This window comes from Heteronotia binoei, chromosome 5, assembly GCF_032191835.1.
Source record: "Heteronotia binoei isolate CCM8104 ecotype False Entrance Well chromosome 5, APGP_CSIRO_Hbin_v1, whole genome shotgun sequence".
NCBI lineage: Eukaryota > Metazoa > Chordata > Lepidosauria > Squamata > Gekkonidae > Heteronotia > Heteronotia binoei.
In genome coordinates, this window is record NC_083227.1 from 19,835,688 (window position 1) to 19,855,063 (window position 19,376).

At 49.2% G+C, this 19,376-nt stretch overlaps 1 protein-coding gene across 1 annotated transcript in view; it reads left to right on the forward strand.

Moving 5' to 3' along the window:
* Window positions 1-12,386: 12,386 nt before the first annotated feature.
* LOC132571811 (tripartite motif-containing protein 10-like) overlaps window positions 12,387-19,376 on the forward strand; it is a 48,396-nt gene continuing 41,406 nt past the window's right edge. Inside the window, exons 1-4 of the mRNA XM_060238604.1 lie at window positions 12,387-12,826; window positions 17,464-17,559; window positions 18,198-18,428; window positions 19,137-19,159. Coding sequence (XP_060094587.1) covers window positions 12,419-12,826; window positions 17,464-17,559; window positions 18,198-18,428; window positions 19,137-19,159 — 758 coding nt within the window. The 5' untranslated portion in view covers window positions 12,387-12,418. The remainder of the gene's footprint in view (window positions 12,827-17,463; window positions 17,560-18,197; window positions 18,429-19,136; window positions 19,160-19,376) is intronic.

Sequence of the window (19,376 nt, forward strand, 5' to 3'; positions counted from 1 at the left end):
GGGGGTGGTGGGTGTTACCGGAGAGAGAAGGAAAGCCCCTCCGGGTGCTGCGAAGCCTAAGAGGGCGGGGACTGCAGGCCAGAGCTGGCGTGCTCTTGTCCTCATTCTACACACATTGTGGGTGTCATTTGTGAACACGCAGTGGGGAGGTGCAGGGAATGAGACTTCTGCACTGGCACTGATATGGGCAGGACTCAATATCCTGGCTTTTCTTGTTTCTTAATTTACACTGAAGTTCTGCACATGTGCAATTTCCTCGTCTTAATGCTCTGAGCAGGCCCTTCCCTAAGGCAAGAGATGAACAGAGGTGGTTTGTCATCGTCTGCCTCTGCACAGTGATGCTGCATAGTGATTCCTTGGTGGTCTCCCATCCAAGAACTAACCAGGACCAACCCAGATGTGCTTCTGATCTTGGACTAGTCTGGGCTATCCAGGTCATGCCCCTCCTACTGGAGGGCTATTTAAAAAACTGGTAACAGCTAGATCAAAATATTAAACTATTTATACCCCCAGCTGTAGTAATAATGCACAAATTCTCAGATGTCATTTTTTTATAAAAATAACTCTCTCGTCCTTTTCTTTTCAGAATTATAAACAGTTAATGAAAAGCCAATACAGTTCGCTTTATCAGTAGAAAAGAGCAAAAGTCCAGTAGCTCCTCTAGAAATTTGTGGCAGGGTACGAGCTTTCAGGAGCCACTCCTCACTTCAAAAGTGACTCACAAAAGCTCACACCCTGCCACAAATTTCATTAGTCTTTATGGCGCTACAAGATTCTAGGTCAACAGGCAGCCTAACTCAGCTACACATCTTGACAGAGCTCCCTTTATAACTCTGCAATGAAAAGAACTAGAGAGTTCCCCCATCAAAGACAATTGTTTGTTATAGATCCAGGTGGGCAGCCGTGTTGGTCTGAAGCAGCAGAACAAAGCAGGAGTCTAGTAGCGCCTTTAAGACCAACAGAGTTTTATTCAGAATGTGACCTTTCGTGTGCACCCTTCATCAGACAGTGGGATGGAATGGCAAACAGTCCTAAATATAGAGAAAGTGGGCCATGACTCAGCATGCAAAACCATGGAAATGTTTTTTAGCAGGTTAAAAGAATCACAGTCCAGCATATAAGAGCACAGGATGTGGGGCTGCCAAGCTTGAGGTATGCTTTTTAAACAGTTGGGCCTGGGTTTCCCACAACCGCACAGCAACTGTGGACAATAAGCAATGTAAGATAACCACCGGAAGCAATAAAGCTTTCACGCCAGGCATGTAAATATCCATTTTTAGTGAAGTTAAACAAAAACAGAACTAAAGGAACACTGAACATTCTTGACATTTTCCCCACAAAGTCTCTCAACAGTCACAAAGAATGATAGCCTCTTCAAATAGGACTTAATGAAGGCATGGGTACAGTCTTTAATTTCTTAGTGTTCCACTTGTGATGGTGCAGAGAGAATAAGGAACTGCTTTTAAAAGGACTCCTCACGGTTTCAATAGCTAATTCTTCCTCAGCCTCTTTCTCTGTTACACCTCAAACAACTTTTTATTGGGGAATATTAATATTTCTTAGCTCAAAATGGTAGACCTACGAGAGGTGAGGTGTATAGGATCTATGTCTTTGTCTACGGAGATAGACCACTGAAAATCCTTTGGTTAATAATGGATTTTATTATGGCATAGGGTTTCAGATGGGCTATGAGCGGAGGGGGGACCAGCGAGAAGGTGTTGCTACGGATGCAGTAATGCAGGAGAGGCCATTGCAGTGACCATCTGCCAGGCATAGCCAGACAGTGACCACGCGGCGTTCACTACACCGGGAGAGGAGAGGCTATGTATTGCGCATGCACTTTCCCTGGGGGGGTAGGTTTCCCAGAGGGAGCCCACCCCCCCCCCACCCCACAGAGTTTTCACAGAGTTTGCTACGTCATGGTGCGACCGAAGTGTCCGGCGGTATAACCGGATGGGCAGGCTGGGCCCACCAACCTCGTCAGCCTAAGAGAAGTAAAACTCTAACATCAAACCCGGGCAGATAGAGCTCGTTAATGTAACACCTACCACCTGGAGGACTCACTGCCGGCGTCCCGGCTTACTGGGCCATGGCAGATGACCCCCAGGTGAAAGGGTGGAGCCAGTACCGCGCACACTGCGCTTCACCTAAAAAATTCCTCTGCGCAGGCCTGAAGGGCATATCCACACACACAACCCACAACGCATCAAGTCCTGCAGCGATAGGCAAGGGGCGAAACGGCAGGTGGAAGGTGCCACTGGAAGCCGCAGTCCCGATCCTGCATGTAGGCGGTTCAGGATATTGGTCGCCTGATGCTAACCCGGAGACGAAAGCATCTTTCGGCAGCACCCTGAACGACCAAGCAGCCTTATCTAGGGACAGCACTGCTTGCTCCACACGGAGAGGGGCCTAGAAAAGGTGGCCTAAACAAAGCTCGTCTCCCCCACCCCAGTTGGCTAGCCGCGGTCAACGGGCATCCTTACTTGCGGTCGAAAAATAACAACAAAGAAAAGGCATGCACCTGCCTCACAAAGTGTGCAAAGACTAAAGCTTGCGTGTTGGAACATCAGAACCATGCTTGACACAGTAGGCAGTGGTCGCCCTGAACGACGCTCTGCTCTAGTTGCCCACGAACTTCTCAGGTTGAATATCGACATAGCAGCTCTCAGTGAGGTCCGTTTCCCTGAGGAAGGTAGTCTTCAAGAACACGGTGCTGGCTATACCCTCTACTGGTCGGGTAAGTCGAAGGCTGAGAGCCGCCTTTCTGGCGTTGGCTTCATGGTCAGGAACTCCATTGCCTCCAAACTCGAAAACCTTCCAACAGGTCACTCAGATCGCATCATGTCCATGCGCCTCCCACTTCAAAACAAGCAGCATGCAACACTCTTCAGTGTGTATGCCCCAACCCTTCAAGCAGATCCTGCAGAAAAGAACAAGTTCTATGCTGATCTACGCAACCTCGTACGGAAGACCCCTACAGAGGACAAGGTGATCATCCTTGGCGACTTCAATGCCAGAGTAGGTAAAGACTCGGAAGCCTGGAAAGGAGTACTTGGCAAACACGGCATTGGCAACTGCAATGACAACGGGCGCCTCCTGCTAGAATTCTGCATGGAGCACCAGCTCACCATCACCAACACTATCTTCCAGCAGAAGAGCAGTCTGAAGACAACCTGGATGCACCCACGGTCCAAGCATTGGCACCTTATCGACTACATTCTGGTGCGCCAGAGAGACCTTCGAGATGTCTTACACACCCGAGTAATGCCCAGCGCAGAATGTCATACGGATCATCGTCTTGTACGCTGCAATCTCCGTCTTCACTTTAAACCCACACCCAGGAGAGGAGGTATCCCTCGGAGGAAGTTTCAGGTTGGCAGCCTCCAGTCAGCCGAAGTTAAAGCTGCCTTCCAGGCAAAACTCCAGTCAAGAATTGAGGACCTCAGTTGCCCCACAGACCCTTCTCCAGAAGCACTCTGGGAACACCTAAAAACTACCGTCCTGCAGATCTCTGAAGAAGTCCTCGGGTTCTCCACAAGGAAGAACAAGGACTGGTTTGATGAGAACAAGCAAGAGATCCAAGAATTACTGGCAAAAAAGAGATCTGCCTACCAAGCACATCTTGCTCAGCCCTCCTGTCCTGGGAAAAAAGCAACCTTTCGCGCTGCATGTAGCAACCTCCAGCGCAAGCTTCGAGACATTCAGAATGAGTGGTGGACCAAGCTTGCAGAGAGAACCCAGCTGTGTGCAGACACTGGTGATTTAAGAGGGTTCTACGAAGCCCTGAAGGCAGTATATGGTCCATCATATCAGGCTCAGAGTCCCTTGCATAGTGCAGACGGCCAAGTGCTCCTCACAGACAAGGCATCCATATTGAACCGGTGGTCGGAGTATTTTCAGGTTCTCTTCAGTGCCAACCGCGTAGTTCAAGATTCAGCAATCCACCTCACCCCACTTCAACCGGTGAAAACAGAGTTGGATGAGATCCCCACCCTAGAAGAGACTGTTAAAGCCATCAAGCAACTGAAAAGTGGCAAGGCAGCAGGAGTTGATGGAATTCCACCAGAGATCTGGAAGCATGGGGGCACAGTACTACATAGCTCACTTCACAAAGTACTTGTCACCTGCTGGGAACAAGGCAAATTACCACAGGACTTTCGCGATGCAATCATCATCACCCTATACAAGAACAAAGGGGAAAAGTCAGACTGCTCCAACTACTGGGGGATAACCCTGCTCTCCATCGCAGGCAAAATCCTTGCCAGAATACTCCTGAACAGACTGGTGCCCACCATTGCAGAAGAACTCCTCCCAGAGAGCCAGTGCGGCTTCAGAGCTAACAGGAGCACCACCGACATGGTATTTGTTCTCAGGCAGCTCCAAGAGAAATGCAGGGAACAGAACAAGGCTCTGTATGTGACTTTTGTCGACCTTACCAAAGCTTTCGATACCGTTAGCAGGAAAGGCCTGTGGCAAATCTTGGAACGTTTAGGATGTCCCCCAAGGTTCCTCAGCATGATCATCCAGCTACACGAAGACCAGCGAGGCCAAGTCAGACACTGCAACGACCTCTCGGAGCCCTTCCCAATAGGCACAGGTGTAAAGCAAGGCTGCGTTCTCGCGCCAACTCTCTTTACGATCTTCTTTAGCATGATGCTTCAAAGAGCCGCAGTAGATCTAGATGAGGACAATGGTGTCTACATCCGCTATCGCACCGATGGCAGCCTGTTCAACCTGAGGCGACTAAAGGCACACTCCAAGACAATGGAAAAACTCATCCGAGAGCTACTGTTTGCTGATGATGCTGCACTCATCTCCCACTCGGTATCAGCTCTGCAGCATATGACGTCCTGCTTTGCAGAGGCTGCCAAGCTATTCGGCCTAGAAGTTAGTCTGAAGAAGACAGAAGTTCTCCACCAGCCTGCACCCCAGGAAGATTATCACCCTCCCTGCATCACTGTGGGTGAATCAGTTCTGAAGACAGTCCAGCAGTTCAGCTACCTGGGGTGCATCATCTCCTCAGATGCCAAGATCGACAAGGAGATTGACAACAGGCTGGCAAAGGCAAACCGTGCATTTGGTCGACTGCACAAAAGAGTGTGGAGCAACAAGCATCTGAAAAAAGGCACAAAGATCAATGTTTACAAAGCGGTTGTGATGACAACCCTCATCTATGGCTCCGAATCGTGGGTTTTATACCGTCATCACCTGCGACTCCTTGAGCGCTTTCATCAGCGCTGCCTTCGCACCATCCTCAACATCCACTGGAGTGACTTTGTGACCAACACTGAAGTCCTCAAGCGGGCAGAGGTTACCAGCATCGAGGCACTGCTGTTGAAGACGCAGCTGCGCTGGGCAGGGCATATTTCTAGGATGGAAAACCACCGCCTTCCCAAGATTGCCCTGTATGGCGAACTCTCCACCGGCCATCGAAATAGAGGGGCACCAAAGAAGAGGTACAAGGACTCCTTGAAGAAATCCCTTAGCACCTGTCACATCAACCATCACCAGTGGTCTGACCTAGCCTCAGATCGCAAAGCATGGAGGCACACCATCCACCAGGCTGTCTCTTCCTTTGAGAACGCACGCATAGCTGGTCTTGAGGACAAAAGGAGATTGAGGAAGAATCGCACTGCTACAGGACCAACCCTAAATCAGACTTTTCCCTGCAGCCGCTGTGGCCGGACCTGCCTGTCCCACATTGGTCTTGTCAGCCACCAGCGAGCCTGCAGCAAACGTGGACTATTGCACCCTTCTTAAATCTTCGTTCGCGAAGCCAAGCCGAGAGAGGGTTTCAGATAGTTACATCTCAATCAAACAATTTCAAGCATACAAGAGGAATTACAAAGAGGTTAGCTGAATCAGTATGGATGGGGGAAGGTGATACAATACCTATATCTTTGCAGGGTAGACTCAGTCAGAGGAAATGCAAGACCTCTGGAGGGAGATTTCTCTTGAGAGGAAGCGGGGGGGGGGGTGAGGGTAGGAAGGGGGTGGAGGAAGGAGAGGATGAAGGGATTCCCTTTTTCCTTCCTTTTTTCTTCTGCTCTCAGGACCCCCTGCTCCTACGCTAAGCCTGACAGGTCGGGTTGTCTGTTTTCTAGGGTAAATTACGTCACATCACTCAATTAACCTACCCAATGAGGGGGCAGAGCATCACACCAATGGAAAATTGGGGTGTCATATGTGTAATATCCAATCAGAGACCATTCGTATCATAGATCCATACCCCAACATAGGCATTTTAATTACACTGGCCAAATGACTTTATGGCCTTGTTTTCCCAAAACTGGTTCCTTTGAAGCTCCCCAAAAGTGATAGATTTCTCTCTTAGTGTCAACCATGGATGGGCATCCATCAAGTGGTCAGGGGACTGGTTTACTTTGATGGCCTTAGCAATTAATTAAAGAAAAATAGAAACTTTGTTAAGAGTCAGAAATGTGGGATCAGTTTACAGGTTATACCACACATTCACAACAAGAGGAGTGCTTAGCCTCTAACCTTCGTGTTTCTGCTGTCTGGCTCTGAGGAATAACAGACAAACCATTTATTTGTGTTGGAGGTTTCCTGGGTCATCCTTATTTCCTTATGCTTATTTCCTTATAACAGGACTTTTAAAGGTTGCCAAAAGAGTGAAGGAATTTTTATGGCACTGCCCACACCACCTCTCTGTGCCCGGATCTCTTCATTCCCAGGAGCAGAAAGATGGACACTTCTCAACCTTTCAGCTGGCATCATGTTTGTCTGGCTTGTGGACCAGAACCACATTACAGACCTGCTTTGGGTCAAGAAGGAACTGGATTTGTCTCCCTTATGTGCAAGAAAGACCATTCCAATTCAAATGGGCATTGCTGTATCCAATTAATATTCTAGGGTTACATTGCAATATCACATTCCAGGGGTGCCTGGCTTGGGAATAAGTACAGGGGTGACTTCCTGGATATCATCTCCTGACGTACACAGAACCACAGCTCAACTCTTTACAACATGGATCCACGCATGCCTGTCCTGGGACCTGTTCTGTTCAACATCTTCATCAATGATTTGGATGAAGGAATAGAGGGAACGCTTATTAAATTTGCAGATGATACTAAATTGGGAGGGGTTGTAAACACAGAAGAAGACAGAAACAGGATACAGGATGATCTTGACAGGTTGGAAAACTGGGCTAAAATCAATAAAATGAATTTTAACGGTGATAAATGTAAAGCTCTGCATTTAGGTAGGAAAAATCCAATGCATGGTTATAGGATGGGGCAGACTTGTCTTAGCAGTAGTATGTGCGAAAAGGATCTAGGGGTCTTAGTGGATCATATGCTGAACATGAGTCAACAGTCTGATGCGGTGACTAAAAAGGCAAATGCAATTTTGGGCTGTATCAACAGAAGTATAGTAAAAAAGAGTAACAACAGCATTGACCTGCCTCGATCCAAGTGCCTCTGGGGGTCATTTGTGAGGGCAACCAGTACAGTCTCTACCCCACGGCCAGGGCAGAAGCCAGACTGGAATGGATCTGGGGCAGGCGTCATCCAAGAAGACCTGGAGCTGCTCAGCTGCTGTTCTCTCCAGTACCTTACGCAGAAATGAAAGATCTGAGACAGGGGTGGTTGGCGAGGACCGCAGGGTCCAAATGCCTTGTTATGAAGATTTCAATTTTATATTGGGATTTTTCCTAAAAGAAAGTGTGAAATATATTTAAAAACTGACGATAAAAGTGCATATTTTATCTGATTTTTAATTGTATCTTTGTCAGAACAGGCCTGCTTAGGTTTTTCTCAACAACCAGAAAGGCCTCTCTCCCCCCCCCCCCCGCCCCCCAGTAACTCCTGCACTACCTGACCATTGTAGAAGTTCCCCACTGGGAGCATCCCAGCTTCCCTTCCAAGTTCCGAGGCCCTGCCTCTGTGTTTCCCGCTGCCTGGTCACCACAGGGACCGTTTACTGTCTTGTACACCCCTGGAGGAATAGCCACCTGCCAGCTTCCTGGCTCTCCACAGTGCTCCATTTAAAATACTGTGTCTGAGACCGTGGAGATCTTTGTGGTACAGGTAACCACTCGCAGCATCAAAAGTTATAAAGTATTTAAAAGAAAACATTGCGTGACATACTTTTAGCACAGCACCAGACTGAGGAAGAGATCTAAACAAAATTGGTAAAATGCAAATCCTCTGTCCTTTCTCTATAGATGCCCTATCAATTGTTAAAATTTAGGAGAGGCAGGGTTGCCAGGTCCAACTCAGATAATATTTGGGGAATTTGGGTGTTGAGCTGGGAGACTTTGGGGGCAGGACCAGGAGATTTTCCCAGTCCCCCAAATGAATAAAAATACAGCACTGCAGTTCCCTTGGATCTAAATATGCATTTCCCCAGCAGCCAGGGCCAGTGCATCCATGATGCAGCCCTAGGCAGCTGTCTGGAGCGCAGCCTGTGGGCACCAGTTTCAGCCCTCCCCACCCCAGTGAGGGAAATATGCAAGCGATGCCGGCCGCAGTGTGGCTCCTGTGCCTCAGAGTGTGTGCCAATGCCCAGCTGCTGTCGCTCCACATGCCAGAAGCACAGGCATGGGAGGTGGAGTGACAGCAGCCAGGTGGCGGGTGCTCTGAGGGGCAGAAGGTGTGCCGCTGCCGGCTGTACTGGTGCCTTCTGCGGATGAGGGTGGAGAAGAGGGAGGCAGGGGGCACAATGCCTGGGGTGCTGGCCTCACTCCAGCAGCCTAGCACCAGTGATGCCAGCAGCTGCACTTCCACTAAATGAGAATGAACACACACATATACTCTCACAAAGAAGCCAAAAGAAACACAGTTTGCAAGCAAAAACCTTTGTGATCTCACTGGGGCAATTTACCCACGAGTTGCTGTATTTCAACCATATTCTTCAGAATGAGCTGTCTAGGGGGTGGAGTTTTCCTCCATCCCATAATCAGGTTCTAGTGAATGCTTTACTATCCATTTTACTATATCCAAGGTTCTTTTAAACCTGCTGAGATCTAAATGCACATCAGGGCTGTTTGGGCGGCCTGCACATACCCGACATGTTCAAAAGAAGAAAATGTGGAGTCAGAAGGAGATGAAATGCAAGCATGGTTTGGACTTTAGAATTCATATGGACTTTGGAATCATAAATTTGTCCTAATAGATGTTGTATCTGAAATAGAATATTATTTCTGCTTTGTTTGACTGCTGGTGTGTTTATTGCAGTGTTAGAAATCAAAGTGCATTTTCTAGCTCTTGCTCCCTGAAGAAGTGAAGGGCGGCAACAACCACCACGGGAGTGTGGGGTGCCTGCTGCCAAGGGAACCTCAGATCATTGACTCTCCATGGACATATGAAGACTGAGAGCTCCCAAGCAAGGGGGAGACCGTTGTGCCCATCCAGTGATTCTGAGGTGAGACAACCAGCAGGTAATTCTTGCATAATGGAGGAGAAGCCATGCTGGTGGTGGGTGGAGAGAGAAGGAGGAGATTCAGCTTCTACTCACAACGGCTGTGGTTGGAGGCCTCTACCAGTGAATGCCATTGATCTTGTCTCTGAGTTGGGGATAGACATTCAGCTAAGAAATGGTGCCTTGAGGGCTGAAGAATGTCTAAAAGGCAAACGAAGTCAGAGGATGGGGAGCTGGCAGTGGAGGTCAAGAGAGGATTGAGTAAGAGGAGGGAGTACAGCCTAGGAGGGGTTATGAACAGGGGACTTGTGAAGATTTTACTATCCAAAGCTCTGTCTCATTCACTGTACCCACTTGGTCTAGTGCGGAGGTGGCCAAACTGTGGCTCAGGAGCCACATGTGGCTCTTTCACACATATTGTGTGGCTCTTTCTTTGCAGCCTTCACCACCATCTTGTAGGCTTCCATAAATGTCCTATAAGATGCTCCTGCTGCTTCATCACAAGTATGCCTCAGATTGCATTGCCAGGTTCTCCCAGGTCACTGGCAGGGGTGGGGGTGGGGATGCAAGCTCAAGGTTAAGAAATTCCCAGAGATTTGGGGGTGGAGCCTGGGGAGGACAGGAACCTCATTTTCTCCATGGGAACTGATCTCTGTAGCTGGAGGTGAGCTGTCATTCCAAGGCAGCCCAGATCCCACTTGGAGGATAGCATCCTAATGAATTAACAAAACTTGTGTCAACCCAGGTATGTGCCTGAGATGTGAGAATGGGCAATTTCCTATATGTGGTGGGACTGTCACATTGCTAGAAAGTGTTGAAAAAATATTCAGAATGGAATGTATGCAGAACCATTGCCATTTCTAATGTTTCGTTAGACTAGCCACACTGTGTTGCCTAAAAAACCAGTAGTACGCCCTGTGGCAGTTACTTGTAAAGATGAACAAGAAGAGTCTGTTTTTATACCCCACTTTCCTTTACCCTAAGGGGCCTCAAAGCTGCTTACAATCACTTTTCCCTTAGTTTCCCCAGAACAGGCACATATTGTGAGATGGGAGGGGCTGAGAGAACTGTGAGTAGCCCAAGGTCACCCAGCAAGCTTTATGAGGAGGAGTAGTGGGGACCCGGTACTCCAGATTGGAGTCTGCTACTTATAACCACTACTCCACACTGGCAGCCAGAATGCTCCTTGGTAAAAATTGGAAGCAGCAATCTGCCAAAGTTTGAGTTTTAGTTATGCAAAATTTGGTTTATTATGCTAATACCCAAGACAGGAATGCTTTAAGAAGAATATGTAAAGAAGACAGAGGCACAGAAATGGTTTATTCAATGGTGGTTTCCTTTAATAAGATGCTGGCATGGGTTGTTTCCTACAAAGGAATCAAGGGAAGAAGTGTTGAACTGCCATTAAGATTTTATTTTTTGTAGAGAGATAGATTTTGTGAGAGTTTTCTGCTAGGTTTCATGGAGGGTTTTGTATATATTGTAAGATGCATGTTCTTTTTTCATTAATGAACAGTTTATTTATTTATTTTTTTTAATGAACAGTTTAGGTGTTAATTTTTTTTAAAAAAACCCTAAGTCGCTAAATTAAAAGAACGTTGTGTGATAAATAAAAACAGACTAAAATCTTGATAGAGCTAAAATCCACAGCAACGTCTACCCTTCTTCTGAAAAGGCTCCTGGCAGCCAGCAGTTTCTGGTTGTAGGAAACCTCTTTGGCACCGCAAGTTCTTTACCTGCCAGCAAAAATGAGCTGAAATGTGGCCAGGTGGCTCTCCCGGGGAATAAAGTTCCAGGAAGTCTGAGTCACATCAGGAAGGATATTACATGGACCCTGCATTTGTTTAAAGATGTGTTTGCCACCAGGAAAACAGTCCCATAGTGCAGAGTGGTAAAGCTGCACTACTGAAGTCCTAAGTTCTGCTCATGCCCTGAGTTTGATCCTGGCGGAAGCTGGTTCAGGTAGCCTACTCAAGGTTGACTCAGCCTTCCATCCTTCCGAGGTCAGTCAAATGAGTTCCCAGCTTGCTGGGGTGGGGGGGGTGGGGGACGGAGTGTAGATGACTGGGGAAGGCAATTGCAAGCTAAACCATTAAAAAAGTTTGCTATGAAAAGGTTGTGATACAATGTCACCCCAGAGTCAAATACGACTGGTGTTTACCCAGGGGACTACCTTTACCTTTTTATGCAACCAGCTGTGGAGTCTTGTGAGCAAATATTCAACTCTGTAAGCTACTGATGTTAAAGTTGTAAGCAAATGATTTATCTATTGCATAAATTGGTTTGCTCTGGGGCCATTTTTTCTGAGCTAAGAGAAAAATGTGTGAGCCGGAGGTCTGAAAAACTGTGAGCTAGCTCACACTCACTCAGCTTAGAGGGAACACTGGTCTCAACTTTCAGACTCTTTAGGCAGTGGACAACTTACATAGTGTCAGCAGTAACAATAAAACCTATTTCAAAACAAACCCAACATGGCAATAGACTAAAATGCAAAGCCTTCTTTCTAGGTAATTCCTGTTCTCTTATGTTCTTATAAGGGTGATTAACACATTGAATTCACTGCCACAGGAGGTGGTGCCAGCTACAAGCATAGCCAGCTTCAAGAGGGGATTGGATAAACATGTGGAGCAGAGGTCCATCAGTGGAGTTGGGAGGGTTTCTAGTGTCCTGGCCCCACTGATGGATCTCCTGATGGCAGCTGGGATTGTTTGTTTTGCCACTGTGTGACACAGAGTGAACATACATATGAACATATGAAGCTGCCTTATACTGAATCAGACCTTTGGTCCATCAAAGTCAGTATTGTCTTCTCAGACTGGCAGCGGCTCTCCAGGGTCTTAAGCTGAGGATTTTCACACCTATTTGCCTGGACCCTTTTTTGGAGATGCCAGGGATTGAACCTGGGACCTTCTGCTGGAGGTGCCATTGACCTGATCCAACATGGCTTCTCTTATGTTCTTGTTCTTATGCTGCCCTTTTACAGATCTGACAAGCTGCTGCCTTTCCTGTCACCCAAGCCACTGAGAATCCAGCCCTCATGGCCTCAGCTCCACCATCCATAGAGATAGAGCAGGAGGCCAACTGCCCCATCTGCCTGGAGTGCCTGACGGACCCCGTGGTCCTGGACTGTGGGCACAGCTTCTGCCAGGCCTGCATCACTGACTACTGTGAGAAATGGGAGACTCTGGGAGACTTGGAGTGTCCTGTCTGCAAATTCAAGTTCGAGAAAGGGGCTTTCCGCCGAAACTGGCAGCTGGCAAACCTAGTTGAAAAAATTAAACTGGTGCCACGAAGTTCAAGAAAAGGTCTTTGCTTGAGACACCAGGAAAAACTCCACTTCTTCTGCAAAAAGGAGGAAAAATTGGTGTGTTTTGTCTGTAAGCGATCCCCAGAACACCAAGGACACACAATAATTTCCCTGGAAGTGGCTGCTAAGAAATACAAGGTAGGAACTCATCTGGATCCTTGCTGGTGGAATTCCATCATTCTCTAGAGAAGATGTGCTTTCCTCCCAGCATAGCGGAAGAGGAGCTCTCCCTCCAGGGCTGGTGCTTCCGACTGTAAGGAGATTGAAGATACCAATTGTAGCGTATTGCGATAGCATAAGGCGGCAACCATTTCGTTATAACGAAATAGATAAGGAGGCCTTGGCAATCGTGGCGGGGGTCCACAAGTTTCATGATTATCTGTATGGGCGGAGGTTCACAATAGCCACTGACCACAAGCCGCTCTTAGGTCTGCTGGCCCCTGACCGCCAAACCCCCCAAATACTTTCACAGCTCGTGTTGAGGTGGAATCAATTCCTCAACTCTTACATGTACACACTAGTCCACCGAGCCGGCAAGGCTATGGGCCACGCTGACGCGCTCAGCCGTTTGCCACTGCCCGACACAGAACCTGACCCAGCCCCAGCACACCTGGTCATGTTGGTCGAGTCCCTCCCGGAGCCGCCCCTCCACGCCGCGGAGGTTGCGAAGGCCACTGGGAAGAACAAACACTGGCAAGGGTTCTCGACTGGGTGGTGAGGGGGTGGCCAGAAGGGAACATGGGGGAAGAGTTTAGACCCTACAAAACGAGGAGAGAGGAGCTAGCAGCTCACAAAGGATGCATCTTGTGGGGAAGCAGGGTGGTGGTTTCCCCCACACTGCAGAAGCGAGTTCTAGAGTCGCTTCACGAGACCCACCCCGGCATAGTCCGAATGAAGGCTTTAGCCAGGAGCTTCGTCTGGTGGCCGGGGATGGATGAAGAGATCGAGAACTGGGTTCGGAGGTGCAGCATGTGCCAGGAGTCGCGGCCAGAGCCACCCAGTGCCCCGGTTACACGATGGGAAACCACTAGGAAACCCTGGTTCAGGCTCCACCTAGACTTCGCGGGGCCCTTCCAGGGACAGATCTTCCTGATTATGGTGGACGCCTACACAAAATGGCTGGAGGTCATTCCAGTAGCGTCCACTTCATCAGCAGCCGCACTGCGCAGGGCACTTAGCACCCACGGGATTCCAGACACTATTGTCTCTGACAATGGGGCGGCTTTCACCTCCGGGGAATTTCAGGCGTTCCTGCAGAGGTACCTGATCAGACACATAAGGTCAGCCCCGTTTCACCCGGCCACCAACGGACAGGCAGAGCGCATGGTCTGAACTACCAAGGAAGTCCTGGGCCGGATAGTACAGGGCAACTGGGACCACAGGCTGGCCGCCTTTTTGTTTGACAACAGGGTAACCCCCAACCCGGTCACGGGAGTGAGCCCGGCGAAGCTCCTCATGGGGCGCAAACTCATTACGAGGCTCGACAGGTTACACCCCGACCGAGCCTCTGACATCAGGGGGTCCCCGGAAACCAGGGACACAGCCAGGGGTTTCTTCGTGGGGGACCCAGTGTTCGCCCGTAACTACGCCGGGGGACCGGGGTGGCTAGCAGGACGAGTGCTGCGGGTAATAGGGTCCCGCCACTATGAGGTGTCCACAGAGGGGGGCCAAGTCCTACGGCGGCACATCGACCAAATGCGCCGCCGCACTTTACCGGAAGGGCCCACCGAAGCGGGAGAAGCAATGCCCGGGGGGGAGCCAGCGAGGGATCTACCTGAGGCCGCCGAGCCAGCACCGCACCTGCCCACACCAGCGGAGGCCGGGCGATCAACAGAGCCAGACCTGCAGCAAGCCGACACATCACCCCCCGGAGATGCCCCGACCGCAGAAGCCGTCCCCATACCTCAAGCAGCACCAAGGAGGTCAACACGGGAGTGTCGGCCTCCTGCCTACCTCCAGGACTATGTACATTAACTATGGGGGGAGGAGTGTAGCGTATTGCGATAGCATAAGGCGGCAACCATTTCGTTATAACGCAATGCGGCAACCATTTTGTTATGACGCAATAGCGTTAGTCCGCGTAGCCGGACAGCGGAGGCGACTGGGGACACCCAGGCGACTCCGCGGGAAGCGCTGAGCCCGCCAATCACCAGCAGCGGTGGGAAGTTCAACAGGCCAGGATTGGGCTGGCCTGTCGGGGAAGAAGTTCCGGGAATGTATATAAGCGGGACCCGGCCCGCGTGCTCTCTCTCTTGTAACGTGTCTCCATTAAAGCATGTTGCCCTACCAACGTCTCCTGTCCCAGTACGTTACACCAATTGTGGTTTTTCTCCTTTTTATGATGAGTGTTTGGGCCATACTGAGAACAAAATTAAGACAAACCCAGTTTTTCTGTTTAATCAAGATGGTTTTATTACTACAAGTTATAAAGATTTATTTACTCTGCTAAGTAGGGTACTCTCTTCTGTGCCAGTCTTTGCGGAGCAACAGGATATAGCAACATCAAGACTCAAAGATTTGTTTGGCCCAACATGAAGTTTTAGAGGAGGAAAGGCAGAGAGAGGCAATAATAGTCAAAGGATGAATAAAAATGGGTGGAGCGAGGGAAAAGGCAACAGCTAGATATTAGGGGTACTCATTATGGCAATATTTGGTTAATGTAGCAGAGTTTGCCCAGACATAGAACGGGATGCAGAGTGCAGTAAATACATCTCCCAAGAAGTATATGGTAAAAAAAGTAAACTTACATTTATTCAAGTAGATTCACATTCAGGTTTCAGTCAAAAGAAGAGAAAGAAACTTAATCTAGAGAGTACTTTCCCTTCCACAAATGGCCAGCCTGTCTGGCCTCATGTGTGTGAGAATATGAGGGCACTGTATTTACAGGAGAGGCCTCTTGATCCATTGGTCTCTGTGGAAGCCCATGTGTAGCCAGCCTGCAGCTCATTTTCTCCAATAGTCTAGTTTTTATCTCTTCCTTTCCTTGCACCCAGCTCAGCCAGATCTTGCAAAGCAGTAGTTCTAGTATTGCAGTGTCACACGCTGGAGTGCAGGCAAGGGGGAAGTCGGAGTCCAGTCCAAGTCAGAGCCAGAGGAGCGTTGAAGGAACCAATACTGAGTCCGAATTGCAGTCTGAAAGCAGGATCGTACAATCCAGGAGTCAGGAAACTGGGAAGTCAGAGCAGGAACAGAGCCAAGGAACGGGAGCTGGAGTAGTCGCAAGTCACCGGATGGACTTGTTGCTTCCACAGAGCATGCAACTCGAAGCAGGAGCTTAGATAGCCCGCTGCTACTGTTTCCAATTAGCAGGCAGCAGGGCCAGCCTGGCGTCTGCTAAAACTCTGGGCTGACAGAACATCTTGCCCGCAGTTTGGCCTCTTTCCTTCAGATCACTAAGTCCTGACGGAGCCTTTCCCATACTCGAGCAAGGCAATGTGGTGAACTGGGATGTGTGTCTACCTGTTGTTGGTCCTTGTCAGCTGTACAGCCAGGTGTTGAGAACCCTGCAGGCAGCGGCAGTGAATCAGTCAAGTTGTGAGAGGGGTCAGCTGTCAGCTCCGTTGGGTCTGCTAACCCTGTCGGCTCTGCCTGGGCAGTCCCCTTGTCAGAGCCCATGACATGCAGTAAGATAAACAACCCCCCCCCCTTTCCACACACTTCTCATTCATGTTTTCTGTCTCCCTTCACCTAATTTTTCCATGTTCCCCTCCCCCTTTATTTTCACTTCTTGACCTCAAGACTTTTTCATCACTATCCTGTTTGGCGACAGAATGTATTTAAGAGCAATGTAGTGGAAAACTTATGCTGATATTATGAATGGCACTGGGTTTGCTGGGCACATTTGCACTAGTGCTGCTGAGGTTCCATCCCCCCCCTTCTTGGACTGGGATTCTGTGCCTGACATCAGCTGGCATTGCCACAACGGCACTGGGTTCTGCTGGGCACTCTGATTGCACTAGTACTGCTGGGTACTCTGTACATTGCTTTGGTTCTACTAGGCTTGCAAAACTGTGGCCCCTCCCTTCAGTTTCTACTGCAGAGATGATCTGGTTTGACGTAGTCCTTTGGAAACTATGAAGGACGGGGGCAGCTTCTTTGGGCATAGTGTGCTTCTTAACATCCAGTATGATGAGTCACATCAGAAAGGGTATTACATTGGACACTTCATTTGTTTAAAGATGTGTGATGCTTTGGCTAGCTAGCTAGTTAGTTAAAATTAGTACAAAGGCAGACTCCTAGCTCTCAAAAATGTCTTGTAAATGTTTGAGATTGTCAGGTCTTGGGTTTCAAAATGGAGAACAGAAGCCCACCCAAGTGCCTGCTCAGAACACGAGTGGCGTGACAGAAGTTTGTTTTGCTGTCAGGTCATAGCTGGCTTATGGACACCCTGTAAGCTTTTCAAGGCAAGAGAGGTTGGGAGGTGGTTTGCCTGCCACTGCCTGCTTCCAGGTCGGCCCTGCTGATCAGGCTGTCCTGGGACTAACCAGGTCAGGGGTAGGCTGAGAGTCATGAGACTGGTCCAAGGTCACCCAGCAAGCTTCCACGGCAGGACTGGGGGTTCAAACCTGGATTTCCCAGATCTTAGTCCAGCACTTTAAGTGTTACTGCACACAGGCTCTCCTGATGGAATAGCATGCTGGAATTTGATTTTTTTTTTAAACTAACATGGTTATATATATGAATTTAAATAAATGTGTCATGGTGGCCAGCAGGGAAGAGCATGGAGTAAACCTTTAAAAAGAACACATTTCAACTGTGATCTCCCCTCCCCCCAGGATCAGTTCTGCAACCGTCTGGAGATTCTGAAGAAGGAGAGAGAGAGAATTGTGGCGTATAAAGGAGATGTGGAGAAGGAAAGCCAAGACGTGCTCGTAAGTCCAAATAGCAGAAAAATCAACCCTTGAGGCTGCCCCCACTTTCAATTTAGAAGGACGGTTGCCGGGTCTCCTCTGGCCACCAGTGGGGGATGGGGGGATAGGTTTGCCAGATCCAGGTTCGGAAACTCCTGGAGATTTGGGGAGGGAGACTGAGACCTCAGGAGGGTCTAATGCAGGGCTGGATTAAGGTCAAATGAAAGTGGGGTTCAGCCACTGCTGATTCTAGGGGGGGCATACTTGGGATATTCAGTAGTATGTACATTCCTGCCCCCCCACAAAATTCTCTTGCCCACAATGCAGCCAGGGAAGCTGCAGTTAAGGTTAGGAGACCAAGTGAGGGGAGGGGGCTTCTGAGCACTTTTGCCCCCTGTGGTGTTTCTCCTCAACCATCATGTCTCATCCCCCAATGGGAACTGGGGAAGTCAGCCTGTGGAGGCTGTTTAGTGAGGGAACAAATGGACTCAAGAAGCCCCTTCTACTTTCTGGGTTTTCTGCTGCAGACTGAATCCTCTGCGGCTGAAAGAACCCCTCCGGGATAGGATGGGATAGGAGCCTCCTCAAGCGTCTCTTCCCACTGCAGAGACCAGCTGTGTTCCTGATGGTGGCCTGCTTTTCTTCTCTTTTCATCTCAGAAACATACTGAAAAAGAGAAGCAAGCGACACTAGCCAAGTTCAGGCAACTGCACACATTTCTGGAGCAACAAGAGAAATTTTTGCTGGCCCAGATGGAAGAGGTGGAGAAGGAGGTGGCGAGAAACAGGGACCAGCATCTGAACAGAATCTCTGAGGAGCTCTCTTCTCTGGAAAGCCTCATCCAGGAGATGGAGGAGAAATGTCAGCAGCCGGCCAGTGATCTCCTGCAGGTGAGTGTGGCAGAAACAGGCAGAGTCCCCTTGGGGAGAAGGATGGCTCCAAATCCCCTCTGCTCAGCAGAAAAGCAAAAGCAAACCAGCCCAGTTTATGTCGCTAGCAAGTTTTCACCTCTGCACCAGGCCCACTTTCCCCTCTGCCCCTTTCCACCTCCAGACAGGGGCAGACTGGACAATCCCAGGGCCCTGCAAAACAACACTCCCTGGAAATACATTCCCCCACAGCCCCTGCCCCTCCCTGTTAGACTGCAGCCACTGGAAGCCAAAGTGTGTTTGTGTTTCAACCAACAGTCTGAGGAACCCCATGGTTCCTGGAAAACTCTTTCACAACACCACCAACCAGGAAGCTGGATCACATGCAAGACTTTTCACAACCCATTTTTAAAGGAGTATGTCTAGGGTCGGTATGGTGTGGGAAATGTCACTTATATATAAAATGCACACCGACACACAATGGCAACGGCATATGGTTACAGGAACAGCATCCACACAGCTGTTCTGGGCACTGCTGTCTGTCTAGCATGTCTGTGCAGATGTGATGGCACTTATGCCCAGACAGACCCTGTCTCCTCTCTTTCCTTTCATTGCTGAACCATGTTGTAAGGCTGCAGGGAAAAGGGGGAAAGTCCACAAGGGGAACACAACACACCCTACTCTGAAGGTCTCTCTCTCTTCTTCTCACCCTCTGCCTTCTTTCTTTAGGATGTCAGAAGCACATTGCAAAGGTAAGTGGATCTTTTACATTAACCTTCGTAATCCTGGGACTGAACTGGGCAGCTTGTGAAGAATATAAAAACATAAGAGAAGCCATGTTGGATCAGACCAATGGCCCATCCAGTCCAACACTCTGTGTCACTCAGTGGCCAAAAAACCCAAGTACCATCAGGAGGTCCACCAGTGGGGCCAGGACACTAGAAGCCCTCCCACTGTTGCCCCCCCCCC